Source organism: Phoxinus phoxinus (genome assembly GCF_949152265.1).
Source record: "Phoxinus phoxinus genome assembly, chromosome: 18".
NCBI lineage: Eukaryota > Metazoa > Chordata > Actinopteri > Cypriniformes > Leuciscidae > Phoxinus > Phoxinus phoxinus.
This window is the reverse complement of record NC_136893.1, coordinates 4,690,794-4,705,541: the sequence shown is the minus strand read 5'-3', so window position 1 is coordinate 4,705,541 and position 14,748 is coordinate 4,690,794. Positions and strand designations below refer to the sequence as shown.

The 14,748-nt window shown below is 36.5% G+C and overlaps 1 protein-coding gene across 1 annotated transcript in view; it reads left to right on the top strand.

Annotated features, from left to right (window-relative positions):
- nhsa (Nance-Horan syndrome a (congenital cataracts and dental anomalies)) overlaps positions 1 to 14,748 on the top strand; it is a 95,286-nt gene that overhangs the window by 70,074 nt on the left and 10,464 nt on the right. The window contains exons 2-4 of the mRNA XM_079589321.1: positions 11,074 to 11,226; positions 12,759 to 12,907; positions 13,021 to 13,065. Of these exons, the coding sequence (XP_079445447.1) occupies positions 11,074 to 11,226; positions 12,759 to 12,907; positions 13,021 to 13,065 (347 nt within the window). The remainder of the gene's footprint in view (positions 1 to 11,073; positions 11,227 to 12,758; positions 12,908 to 13,020; positions 13,066 to 14,748) is intronic.

Here is a 14,748-nt window from a genome sequence, read left to right as displayed (position 1 = left end):
TTTTTCAGTGTTGTATAGGCTAAAAAAAACGTTTTTTTTTTAAATCAGAGGTCATGAAGGTCATGTGGCAACATAGTGTTTGAAATTTTACAGTCCTAATGCATACTAAAAAATAGGATACATAAATCTACTCGCATCAAAAATCTTATCTTCTGAACCTTCTATCATATTTTCTTTTGGTTTATTTTTAAATTCTAAATAAATGTTGTAGTCTTAAAGGGATAGTTCACCCCAACATGAAAATTCTGTCATCATTTACTCACCCTCAAGTTGTTATAAACCTGTATGAATTTATTTCTTATGCGGAACACAAAAGAAGATATTTTAAAGAATGTTGATAACCAGACAGTTTATGGACCCCATTGACTTCCATAGTGTTTTTGTTTTTTTTACCAACATTCTTCAAAATATCTTATTTTGTGTTCAGCAGAAAAAAGAAACTCCATCAAGGTTTGAAACAACTTGAGGGTGAGTAAGTGATGACAAAACTTTCATTTTTGGGTGAACTATCGCTTTAAGGAAGTTCTAATTGGAAGCCGTGGAATGACGGTGAGTGAGGTTTTACCTGCGGGGCTGTAGTGGTCATGGAAGCGGATGGCTTAATAAAACCTACAATCACATTCCTGGATGATCTATGAGCTCCTCCTACTGAGAGCAGATCAAAGAGCTTCATCGCGGAGGAAGGAGCCAGCGACCAGGAGAAAGAAAGACAGGGAGAATTAGAGGGAAAGCTTTTCTTCCTGTGCTGAGGTCATAGTGGAGATATTCAATAATAGATATTCAAGTGTGCAGTAACAAACCTCAAGGGGGCGATAGAGTTACCTTCAAATGTCCAGGTAGCTAAATATAAACATGCTGACTTTAGGACACAGTGTCAAGAGTGTTGAAAAGTTAATCACACTTTGGTAACAGTGAGGAATTAGCACTCATAACAGATCCACTGACCCAACAGCTGTGCGTGTGTGTGTGTGTGTGTGTGTGTGTGTGTGTGTGTGTGTGTGTGTGTGTGTGTGTGTGTGTGTGTGTGTGAGTGTGTGTGTGTGTGTGTGTGTGTGTGTGTGTGTGTGTGTGTGTGTGTGTGTGTGTCTCTGTCTCCTTGGCTTCGTTTCAGACTAAAGGAAACCCAGCCAAATTATAGCTGACTTATTATACGTGTTATTTTTGGACGTCTACCTGCTGTCTGAGACTAAAGCTCCTCCTCCTCACTCATTCAGTCTTCAGTGTGTCCAAGCATGCAGTGCAGATGAATCATTTATGACCAGACTGGAAAGGAAAGCTATATAGCACAGCTTTAATGTCAATTTTTTTTTTTTTTTTAAAGTTGGGGGAAAAGGTTGTGATAAAAGATTTTCATCCTACATACTTAATATGACTGATATTGTTTTTAAAGTATTTTCATAACTTTGCAGAAACATTGCTTTGGTGTTGTTAGCACATCCCTTTTGAACGTTTTATAAAGCACATTATCACCAACCTCGTCCTACATTCAGCATCACCAAAATAGTTTTGCCTCATTCTTTAAACAATAAAGTGTTTATCAATAACATTAAATGCATTTTAGAGAGATATAAGTAAGTAACATTGTGTTTTTGTTTTTAAAAATACAACACTTTTATATTGATATATTGAGGCTACAGAAAACCTTTCAGATATGGAAACTTTTATCATAACATTTCCAAACTGTTTTATCTTACTTGTATACTAATGTTCAAAAGTTTTTTGTAAGAAATATAATTCTTGTATTCAGCAAGAACACATTAAATTGATCACAAGTGTCAGTAAAGACATTTATAATTTTACAATCAAAGCTATTTCAAATAAATGCTGTTCTTTTGAACTTTCTATTCATCAAAGAATCCAGATAGTTTTTTTTTTAAACTATGGTTTCGACAAATATATGAAGCAGCACAACTGTTTTCAACACTGATAATAATAATCAGAAATGTTTCTTGATCATCAAATCATCATATTAGAATGATTTCTGAAGGATCATGTGACGCTGAAGACTGGAGTAATGATGCTGAACATTTTTATTTTAAACTGCAAAAATATTTCACAATATTTTGTATGAAACATATTTTTTTATCAAATAAATGCCATTTTGGTGAGCATAAGTTACTTTTTTTATGGTGTGGTTTATAGAATGTTTTCAACATTACTCTGCAGTGTCTGCAACCAAAATGCAATGTTGTGAAGTGCTGTAAAGGTGTTTTATGCTAATGCACGGAATTTTGAACTACTATAAACACACATCCACCTCTCTCGTCTCAGGTGTTAACAGCTCAGTAAGGTCTTTGTGTGTCTAAACACTGTTCTTGTGGTCTCACTCCAGCATTTGGTCATGATGGCGCCAAGGTCAGCAGAGGCTGAGAGTGGGTCGGATTAGAGGAGATTAAGACGGAGTCTCTCTCTCTCTCTCTCTCTCTCTCTCTCTCTCTCTCTCTCTCTCTCTCTCTCTCTCTCTCTCTCTCTCTCTCTCTCTCTCTCTCTCTATCTCTCTCTCTGTTGCTGCCTTCGTCTGTTATTGTGTTTAATCAACACAGAATAAGTGTCCTTGTCTTTCTGAGACATGTCTCAAAGCCTTGCATATGAAATCTCCTCTCATTTAGTCAACAATACTTGAAACAAAACTTATGCAAATGAGAACCTCCAAAGGGAAATGTCATTCCTCAAAGGTTGCACTTAAAAAAAAAAAGTTTTACTTTGTCTCAATCAGTTTTGGCACAATTGTATAGAGCTGTACAGTTCATTTGGATCTTGTAGCTTTGTTTAATGATTACTTTATATTTGATCTCTGGCTTTCTATTGCAGACTATATGGTCATTTGAGTTTGAGACATTGTTTAGATGTATTCTGGCACTCAAAAGGACACATGTGAGATTAGTGCTCAAAGGAAGCAGGCAATAGTCTCCATTTGCTCTCGATTTAAGCCCACTGGAGTATGAGAAACAATTGAGTCACTAAGGAGATGTTTTTTTGTGTTTTTTTCTCTGTTATGGACCACGTTAAAGAGCTGATCTGTAGTTTACCATCTGACTCTTCTACACCACCATGACACAGCAGTGATTAGTGTACCAGCTAACATAACACAACACACACACACACACACACACACACACACACACACACACACTAGCCACAACTCACAGTAAAGACAACCTATTTACTGTAGTAACTGAGCCATTTCAACATTGTGCCTGAAAACAATAGGTTGTAAATTGCATACTGGTTTCCTCAGAGCGGTAAGAAGATCTTAGGGCACAAGTCCTTGTTTTATGGGTCGTTTAATTGGAGCCTCATTGACAGTATTGGACTATTTGTCAATAGACAGGATGCAGCTTTTATACGGAGTCTAGTACACCAAGAAAAGGTTACAGATCTAATTGTTTTATGTAGGGAATATGTCTTGGATGGGGTTACCCTGATAAAGTATTGGTGTCCCCAGTCATCTAAACAAACTTACTAGCTTCTTCCAACTTCAGTAGCAAAGGGCAATGGAAGTCTATGGAAGTCTGAAATTACTGTGCCACTAAAGAAATCACAAGACTGATGGCTTCCCAGGTTTTCCAAACACCTCTGTCTACAATTATCTGGACAAACCGGTAATACCGCCCTCAAACTCACAACTTAGGTTGAGCCAGAAATTGACATGAAAGTTTTGAAGGGGCACCTAGTGTTTTCATGCTTTGTAAATGTCAGCCTAGTTATCATTGTTTCTGCATATTAAACTTTTTTTATATTGATTTTTAAGTTGCCTTGAATTGCTGATTAGTGTGAATCGATCATGCATACATGAGTCTGTGCAACTAGCAGCATTAACTAGCCGGAGTCCCACCAGGAGTGGTGTGGATTAGTGACCCTGTGCTTCCTTCCTTTGGACTGCTCTAGTGAAGCATAACAGGATTACAGTGGCCCAAGTTGTGGCCGGACTGAACCATGTGCACCAGCAATAGGGGGTAGAGGATATCTAGGGTAAAAGGCTGGAGATTGGGGGGGTTGCAGATGTTGCAGCAAAGCTGAGCTGAAAGTAGCCTGAGGTCTTAGTCAGTTAGTCAGAGAGAGAGAGGGAGAGGGAGAGAAAGAAGTGTGCTGTGATTCCATGGGGTGATGAACAAGCCCCAGGGGGCTGAAGTAGAAAGGCAAATGAAAACATGAGAAAAAACCAAGGAGGAAGATAGAGACACACTCATCTCTTGCTGACCATCTCGGCTGAGACACTCCACCACGGTAATGGCTCTCGGATGCTGCATGCCGCTGAGGTCTAAAGGTACAGTAGATGTCTCCTGTCATAGTGACATCTTGAATGCTACACTTTGTAGCTTTTTATGGCTCTCCAGTGATTTAGAGTTGATCCATATCTCTCAAATTCTGTTTTGCAATCTTATCCCTGGATGTAATTTGATTTATAGCCCAGAAACTCTGACTTAAGTGACCTCATGTCATTTGAATGTTACTAATTCTACTTTTGCATCAATTTTACAATGTGAAATGTGCATTACTTCGCTTCTTTGGCGACCCAATGGACCTATTAACCGCGTTGTATGGTTGTGATGTTGTGTACCTGAAAGATTTGCCAGATTGGCACACTCTTTAGGCTAAACCAAACATTTGACTCGTGGTAATACCAAATGTGCTGTGACCTGTGGGGAGGGAAGGTGGTCTTCAGTGAGGGAAGGTGTCATTGGAACGAATGGCTAACATTTGGAAGGCTAGACTTTCCCACGTCGGAAGGTGTGTGTGTGTGTGTTTGGATTGGGGAATGTCAGTGGTCGGGGTTTGGCTCAGGGTTCGTGTCTCAACCAGTGGCTAGTGATTAGAGGTTGATTGTAGACTGAAGATGTTGGGTTTGAGCATGGGAAACAGGACAGCCTTAAAGTACATTTACACTGACAGCAGTTAAAATAGCTGAGGGTCACTATACTTTTTCTTGCAAGTAGTTTGTACTAGGGATGCATTATATATCGGTATGGCCAACACTGGATATTTAATTGTACTTGCTTGTTTCATCCATTGTTACATTTATATTACCTTTGCCATAATCTAACGCTCTCCTAAAGGCTTTAGGATTTAACAACAGTGTTTAAAAATGTAATATGTAATAATATTAAGCAAATTTAAAAAGTATTTTTCATACTTTACATTATAATGTAAATTTACGTGCATTTAAAATGATTACGCCACTCTTTGCATTTTCATTTGGAGTTGCTGTATTGCATGACATAATACATTTGCATAAAATTGGGCTAAATTTAGTTGCATTGCTGTCATTTTTAAAAAAATGCAAATCACTGGCCCTTTACAGGGCCAAAAGTTTAGATTCTGCACGCTTGATTTTTACAGTAAAAGAGCTCAGATGAAATCCAACACTGTAACTATGAAATGTTCAGACAGAATGTTCTGTTGTAGTTAAAGTATCAATTCAATTTTAATGTTTGAGGTTTTGGGATATCTGCAATGATTTGGCGCCAAGGCCTCCAATTTCGGTTTCGCTTTCCAACTGTGGTGTTAAAAGATCCCATTTTACATGTTTAATCTACAGATAGCATTGATGATAGAAGAATAGCACTGACTTTGGAAAGATAGCAAAGAAAACAGGGAACAGGACCAGGAAAGGAAAAGGTTCAATGATAAAGTCTTTTCTGTTTCCCATCTCCACTTTTCATGCCAGAATAAGCCTGTTGGCTTATCTCGGATGATACAATCAGTAGACAAGCGGTCTCCACAAACCATCTCTATTGTTTTTGGGAGCTGTTTACTTCTGTCATTGTGGAACAGAGGCATTGGAGATGGCCTGTTTTTACCACCTTTGAGATTTCTCTGATTTGTGTGGACGAGGGGGAATTCAGCAATAATTTAATCTGCCAGTTATTTGTGGTTTATTTGCACATTTTCTTTTTTGTTTAACGCTTGATTCCATAAAATGAATTAATGGATTAGTTAATGTTCATCTCTATCATAGTTTTATGAGTAACTGCTCCCATGATCACTAGACAATGTACAGAGAGAGAATTACCTTTGCACTGCTGTTTTCAAAAGTGTTGAAACCCCCAGTGTTTCTTTTTCTCAGTTTAGTGTGGAAACACTTTAGGGTGTTTATCAATTAGGTGCAACAGCTGCTGAAGAGACCCATGTAGACAAATGCCCTTCTCTCTCTGAGGTGTTCGGACTGTGGAGGGATAGAAAGAAAGAGTTGTTATTCCAGTTAGAGATCACTGCTGGGTTGCTCTTTACCCCATGCTGCTAAACAACTAACAACCAAACAGCTCTATAAGGAAGAGATATCCCAGCCCCCCTTCCACACAACTACCCTGTCTTGAATCAAGCGACTGACTGAGCTTGAGAAATGCTTAAGGATCTTGTATTGCTTGCCTAAAAAAAGAAGAAAAATTCAGCACCTAAATCCTCGAATGAGAATCAATATGGCTTTGTCTTTTCAGAATGTGTAGGTTAAGAGGTCTTGTGAGATCCCTACTATTACTATAATGGCACTAATGGATTTCATACAAATGCTTCTGGGTCATATTCACCATTGTCCTTAGTTTTTAATGCATTCAATGATGCACTTTATTATTTATGCAATGTCCCCATTTGACCCCACCCATATTTCCAAACATAACTAAATATTCTGTTTGTAGATTCTATTTTGGTTTAAAGGAATTCACACCAAGTCTGTATTTTCACCACACAAACATGCAAAAAAATGCATTTTGGATTTTAATTAATTTTATATATATATATATATATATATAGAATATATCAACATAAAACTTTAAATTGCAAAATTTTTTCATGTCAAATCTTCACTTGATATATTTCAGATTATGAGATTGATGACCAATTGGCATGGCACTCAACTGTTTGTGTGAACATTTTTTGTGTTTAGTTGCATGGCGTGATTCGGTGGTTTTCATCTTGATTGTGAGTTGATGGGCTGCGATGCTACATCACCATGGTTGACTGGAGCCGTGTCTGTCTGAGTAAAGGGAACCGAGAAGGGCAAGAGTTCAGTCCTCAGCGGGGGTCACACTTGGAAACCCTACTTTAAACCTTCCTAATGCTTTTCACCATTCTAAGGCTGTTTAAAATGCAGGCAAATCGGATTTTTTTTTCTCAAATCAGATCTTTTCAGGCTGACTGTCCGCACTATTAACGGAAGGGTAGGTGATTTGTTCCAGAATTTTTTTTTGGTCGTGTATCATTGTGTCATTGAGTGACGCAAAAGACAGTTTGAAATCCAATTTGAGCAGCCAGAGCCTCCAGACGGAGATGCATCAGTGAAAACCTGATTGGAATCACATTTCAAACCACCTACATATGTGGTTTGAAAAATCTGATCATGTTTTTGTTTTTTTCTGTCCAGACTTTCAAAAACCCTCTGCGTAAAATCTGGATATACAAAAAAAAAAAAATTCTGGCAGTCTTGCACTGTAAATAAATGTGAATTTAAATTGTGAATTCAGTTCAATCGAGCAGCATTTTTCAACTCTTCAATTAAACAGCAGACACTGTTGGAGATTTGTCAGATTAGTCCTTCAAACAGTGGTCAGTAAGCATCTTTTCAAGGTCACTGAGGATGTTTGGCATAATACATCTCAAGTACAAAAGGTCAGATATTTTTATGATCTCTAGTTTGATCCAATTAATAGTGAACTTTGATGGAGATTGTGACTAATTTGGATGAAATATACACTAGTGCAAAAGAATGAATACTTCTATTCAGCAAAGATGCTTTAAATTGATCAAAAGTGACAGTAAAGAAATTGATAATGTTACAAAAGACTTATTTGAAACTAGATTTCAAATAAAAGCTGTTCTTTTGAACTTTCTATTTATAAAACAATCCGGAAAACAACATGTATCACAGTTTCCACACAAATGTGAAGCAGCACAACTGTTTTCAACATTGATAATAATCAGAAATGTTTCTTGAGCATCAAATCATCATATTAGAGTGATTTCTGAAATATCATGTGACACTGAAGACTGGAGTAATGATGCCTAAAATTCAGCTTTCAACACAGGAATAAATAATATATTCAAATAGAAAACCCTTATTTTGAATTACAATAATATTTCACAATATTCTTGATTTTACTGTATTTTTGAACAAATAAATTCAGCCTTGATGAGCAGAAAAAAATGTTTTAAATATAGTGAAACCATAACAGTACGTGATGCCAAACAAGTTGGTTTATAGTTTCACATCAAAGGTTTCACATCTTAAAGAAGCTCCCATAACTGATTTATTTGGGTCAAGTGGTGGATGAAAACAAACTGGATTCAGTTCAGATGTCCTCTTGTAGAAGCAGTGGAGCCAGACACATCCAGGTTTTCAATGAAGTTTAATTAAGAACACTTTTCACTGTACAGGATTCTTAAGTATATTAGGTTTTTTGGAAATTGTTAAGTTCTTCAGATTTTTCTCTGAACCACAGCTTCTCCTATGACATAAAGCTGTGAAATCGGTTTTGGACGCATCATTTTTCCGAGTGAAAGGCAGTTACAGGGCCGGTTCATCTTCACATGTTAAAAGTCTTTGATCCAGACTCAGAACTGGCCCAGGACACCGGTCCAGCTCGCTTAAATGAAACCTTTGAATCTAGTCCCAGATGGGAGAAATCAGAAACGAGAGGAATAATCTGGCATAACTACAAAGGAGAGCGGGGTTTGGGATGGCAGAGGTGGTCTGCAGAACAGGCATGTGAGCTGAACGCCAAATCCAGGACGACACCGAGCGGGCCGGAAAAGCTTAGCAGACGTCTTCTGTCTGGTACACACAAGCTCCATGATGCATCATCTCAGAAGAGGTGTCTGGTGATGTCAGGCTCTCGGAGTGAGGAGATCATTCTGCATGTTTCTGTTGCAGTGGATCGTCTTTAAAGATGACGTGTGCCATTTTTGGGATAATAAACCGTATGCTTAAACATTATATTTGCTGTTAATTTGGGACAAACTTTTAAATAGTGAAAATTGCTCTTCATCTTAATCTACACTGTTTGAAAGTTGGGGATCAGTACGTTTTTCTATGTTTTTGATAGAAGTCTCACCAAGGCTGCATTTATTTTGATGCAGTAAAAGCTGATTTTTAAAAAAAAATATATTATTACAAATTAAAAGTTTTCGAAGTGAATGTTACAATGTAATTTATTCCTGTGATCAAATCTGAATTTTAAGCATCATTACTCCAGTCTTCAGTGTCGCATGATCCTTCAGAAATCAGTATAATAGATGACTTGCTGCTCAAGAAACATTTCTGATTATAATCAATGTTGAAAATTATGACATAGAATGAATAAAACTGATTAAATATCTTGAATGATATTTAATCCTTTTCAGAAAAAAATAAACATTTAGAAAATGTATTTAAATGTAAATGTTCCTCTGCCAAGTAAAAATTATATTACATATTGTCACAAAATATTATTTGATTAAAAATTAAAATAACGTATTTATTTAGCATTTTATGCAGTGTCACCATAGAACATTGAAAAACATAAACACACATTAATATTAACAAAATGTACTCTTGTAGAGTTTGTAGAAAGCACATTTTATTGTTATTTGCGTCATAACATATCATTTTGCTGTAAAAGTGTGCAAAATGTGCACACACACACACACACACACACACACACACACACACACACACACACACGTGCTCTATTGAGTTTGTGACCTAGATTGCTCTGCATTAATGCTGGTGACAGGAACGTCTCATATAGAGGAGCTGTACGTCTATTCACTCGCATTACAGCGAACACTGCCTGCAGCATCCCAGCCAGACAGACCCTCTGTGTCTATTCACAACTGAGGCGCGCGCTGTGTGTGTGTGTGTGCGCGCGCGCTTGTGTGTGTGTGCGTGCATGAAAAATATCTATTATTTCCTGTTTTTATGAGCTTGCGAACAAGAATTAAGTGATATTATAATATTTGTGATTTAAACGTTTCTTTCAAATGGTTTAGCTTGAATCAGCTCATTTTGAATGTCTGTCAATGGAAAGAAAGATGGTTTTAGCCTCTGAATGGTGCCTCTATCAGGTACAGGTGAAACTCGAAAAATTAAAATATCGTGCAAAAGTTCATTTATTTCAGTAATTTAACTTAAAAGGTGAAACTAATATATTATTTAGACTCATTACATGCAAAGTGAGATATTTCAAGCCTTTATTTGTTATCATTTTACAGCTTAAAGATATGAAAACCTTTTCACAATAATCTAATTTTGAATTTGGGGTTTTCATAAGCTGTAAGCCATAAGCATCAAAATGATAATAAATGGCGAACAGTTATGGGCTGCGTCTGAAATCACATACTCTTGAGTATAGGCACTTATTTTGTACTTTGCAACCGCTAAAAAAAAATATGTTCTATATTAATGTGTGCAGTATGAATGTAATTGAGATGCACGGCGTTGTCATTATGATGTGTGATACCAGCATCAGTTGCACATACTGTTTTTCACCCACTGACCGGATGTGATTTTGGATGCAGAACTGGTTTGAAGTAGACTGCACCCCTGTAGACTTTAGGCTTTCGGCTCATGAATCAGGTGTTTGGTTCAATTAAACCCTTTTGTTACTCACACACTGATCCATTAGCCACTGGGAGATTGTAGCATTGTGTTGCTAATGTTTGGCTATGTGATCAGCACTGAGGTTATTTGCACTTCACACCAGTTGTAGCTTCTCTGAGAGCGTTTGAGGAAGTGATAAGAGCAGGTTTATAGGCAATGTGAAGAGTTAAAGGTCTCAATCTGAGCAGCTACTGTTTCACATTGTGTTGCAGACTGGCTTATAAAGTCAAGAGAATGTGCAATGAAGCATACATCTAACAATTTAGGGGAGGTATAGAAATAAAAGAAATTAAAATACAAAATATTTCAAGGTTTTTCGTAATATCACTGACTCCACATTTATCTTTCTTATTATTTTCCTGTAATTTTTTACTTTAAAAAGGTTAATTAATAAGTAAACATCCACTTATTGACGCAGTCTAGTTACTATGTCAACATAAACATATGACCACTAATATGTGAATGATGTCTTTGTAAGATATTTGTCGTTCTCTCCGCAGCGCTGTCTAATCTGGACATTGAGAGCAAGCTGAGTGGACACTACCAGGCCCCTTGGCTCCTGCAGAGGAACGTGTTCCTGCCCTCGACCCGGCCCGCCTGCGTCCAAGAGCTGCATCGACATGCCAAACAGAGCCTGCGCGCGCTGTACAGAGGTTAGAGACCTTCACCGCTCGATTATCAATCATCAGATTCATTCCTTCATCCTGAGAGAAAAGAAAACCTTCTGACAATCACATCTCTATAAGCAAAGTTGTTTGGGTTCTTCATAATCCTCCATTCAGACACTGACCGCCCTCTAGTGGAGGAAGATGGAAATGTCACTTCTCAATTATGTGATTTGTGATACATGCCCAGTTTATATACATTTATAGTAATATAGTATTTGTAAATATTATTCATTAGATTTATTTTTATATTTTCAGTTTTCATTGTGATTTTAGATTTATTTAAGTTTATTTAAAGTATTTCTATGTAGATTTTTTTTTTTTTTAAATGTTGTTTTGGTAATTTTAGTGCTTTAACTTAAAGTTTTTTTTTTTTTTTTTTTGTTACTTGCCAAGGCAACATTTCTAATGTTTGGTTAAATTTTCCATCTTATATTTAAATATTTTATTTTATATTTTTATAAAAACGTTTGTTTTAGTTTTTAGCAATTTTAGTACTTAAACTTTTCCAAGGCAACTAATATTTTTCATCTAATGTTTATCATTTATTTTATTTCATCTTTATTTAAATTAACGAAAATTATTTGAATAGTTTTAGTTTTCATAACAACACTGTGACAAGATATAACTATTAAAACTATAACATTAACATTTTAATTCGATTTTATTTATTTGTAATGTATAAGAAAAAGTGAAAAACGGCAAAAGAATGTCAGACGATGTAATAATTAGCCACACGCTATAATACAATTTAAATCATTAAATCTCCAAATAAAAAGAGCAAAGTTTAAAGTGCACTGTGTATTTTTAGCGGCATCTAGTGGAGAGGCTTGTGAATTGCAACCAATAGAAGTTACGGTGGCCGACAGGAAGTCGTCGTCTGGAGACAGCAGAGAGTAGCCAGTTAAGCAATGAGGTTTCTTTACAAAGATAAATTAAGATATTAGGTTTACTTATTAATTCAGTAAAACGATATTTTATTGCGAATACTATTTTTAGCACAAAGAACAACATAGTGATGAAACGCGTTTGTCCGTTTAGGGCCACTGTAGAAACATGTCGGCGCATTTCAATGTAAGATACCGCGGTGTAGGCTATGTAGAAATAAATGGGTAATAAAAACATAACGGTTCATAATGTAAGGTATATACCGCTGAAAACATAGTTATGTATATGATATTGCATTTCTGTCAACAGATCCTCCTAAATATTACACAATGCACATTAAAACAATTGAAAAAGGACAAAATGATTATAAGTTCAAACGTGTGAATTATGATTTCATATCACTCACACTATGCTATTTCTAATTACTAGTGGTGCTTGAGTTGCAAGCATCACTGTTATTATATTGCTCTTGGTTAAGGTAATTTGAACAAACACCTAACTCTAAGTATTAAACTTCAGAGTGTATACCTCATTATTTGTGTTCCAGAGACATTATTATTCCTCAAATCACGAGTCTTGTTGATATAAATGACTTACGGATGGATTGTGTTTGTGTAACTGCACATCCTCAGACCAGCAGCAGAGGCAGGAGGTCAGCGAGAGGCAGCGGAGGGTCACCATCTCCATCTCCATGGCTCCGCCCATCATGCCCATCATGCCCAGTTACCCGTCGCCCCGCGCCCACAGGACACGCCAGCAGAGAGAGAGACACCTGAGCACGGTAAACATCTGCCTGCAGAACCATGTGCTTTACTGCAGACCTGATCTATAGTGGGAGTTCATGTAGACGGTGTGATGATGATGATGATGATGATAGTGTGTCTGTGTGTTTAGGAAAGAACAGAGAGAGACATAGAAACTCAGACAACACAAACACAGGTAAACACACCCCTGTGTGTCACGCAAAACCGACACGCTGCACTGCATGGAGAAATCAGTCCACCATTGTTGTCCTTTATTTGTGTATGTTTTCTTTCAAATATCCCCTTGTGAAAAAGAAGTAGGCTACACTTTAGTATGCTTTTTTAGTGCTTTTTGTGGAAATAATACACTTTAAAAGCATATGATGGTTTAAAGCAAACATGTGAGACAAAGTATGAAATTCATATAGGCCTAATTCCAAAATGGTGTCAGAAACATAACCTAACCCCGCTTTGTTGTATAGCAGATTTCAGCAGTGGAGTGTAACACAGTCAGTCCTACTAGTCACCTCGGCGGTTTGACATTTATAGGCTATATAATATACACATTTTTGTCAAAAATATAGATTTTTCGATACATATCGATATTTAAAATATATCAGGAACTCCTCCAATACAGTGCGTCAGTTCTTAAAGTGACAGCAGCCTAATATTCCTGCTGCCAAATTATGAGATAATATTAAACAAATTATATATGGCAGTTTTCCCCATGGTATCGATGTCAAAATTGTGGCCAGTTAAATTGCTTAAAAAGGCTAGTAACTTTGGAAAACCATTAGCCACAGTGGCTGGTGAGCAAATTAAGTTAATGTCAAGCCCCGTGTAGCCTTACTAAACAAATTATGAAATAATATGAAACAATACTTTACATTGTTCTCCACTTAAACCAGGAGCCAAAACCCTTAGTATGAAAAATAAAATAAAATAAAATAGTGACAGGCGAAACACTCTTCCTACTGAAATTTCAATGGTTTGCAGCTATGAACCCATGAACCATATGATTTTATGTATGATTTTTTTTTCTGCTCAACATGAAATAATATATTTTAAAGAATATGGGTAACCACACAGTTTCTGTTCCCCATTGACTTCCATAGTATGGAAAAGAAAATACTATGGAAGTCAATGGGGAACAGGAACTGTTTGGTTACCCATATTCTTTAAAATATATTATTTTAAGCTCCACAGAACAAAGAAAGTCATAAAACTTGGGTGAGAAAATGATGACATAATTTGTATTTTTGAGTGAACTATCCCTTTAAGAAACCGCCCTGAAAGTGCATAGGCTTCTCTCTTTAAGTACATTTAAGTAACATTTTATTTCATTAATATTACATTATCTACAAGTATAGTTATTTTAAAATATTATTTCAACATATAAAGAGCACTAAAAGTGCACATTAAGCACACTTCTTTTTTAAAGAAGGGTCATATACCTTGTGAAGCATGTAAACAACATGTTCCTTACATCAATAGAGTATTTCTTTTTTGCATTGATGTTCATGAAGTCATGATGGTTCTAGAGATTATTTATTAATTTTTCAGCCTACTCAGTCACAGCATATTTATACATTTTTCAGTCTCAGCATGTTTTGACTCATTGTGAATAAAGCAGAAGCAGGAGAATAAGTATATTAGCCAGGTTGCCAGCTCTTTTTTTTAAGTGGTCATTTGAATTGAATGATTATTTAATGTGTATTTTGATCCAGCTGATCCGAAAGCAGGAGGCATCTCTCTGGATGTCGTGCTGTAAGGACGTTATTTGTATACCAGGCCGGTCATTATGAAAATAACTCCTCTTTTGCAGCCAACCATGCAGCCGTGAGGACACACAACATTCATTTCTTTGGTTAACATTGTA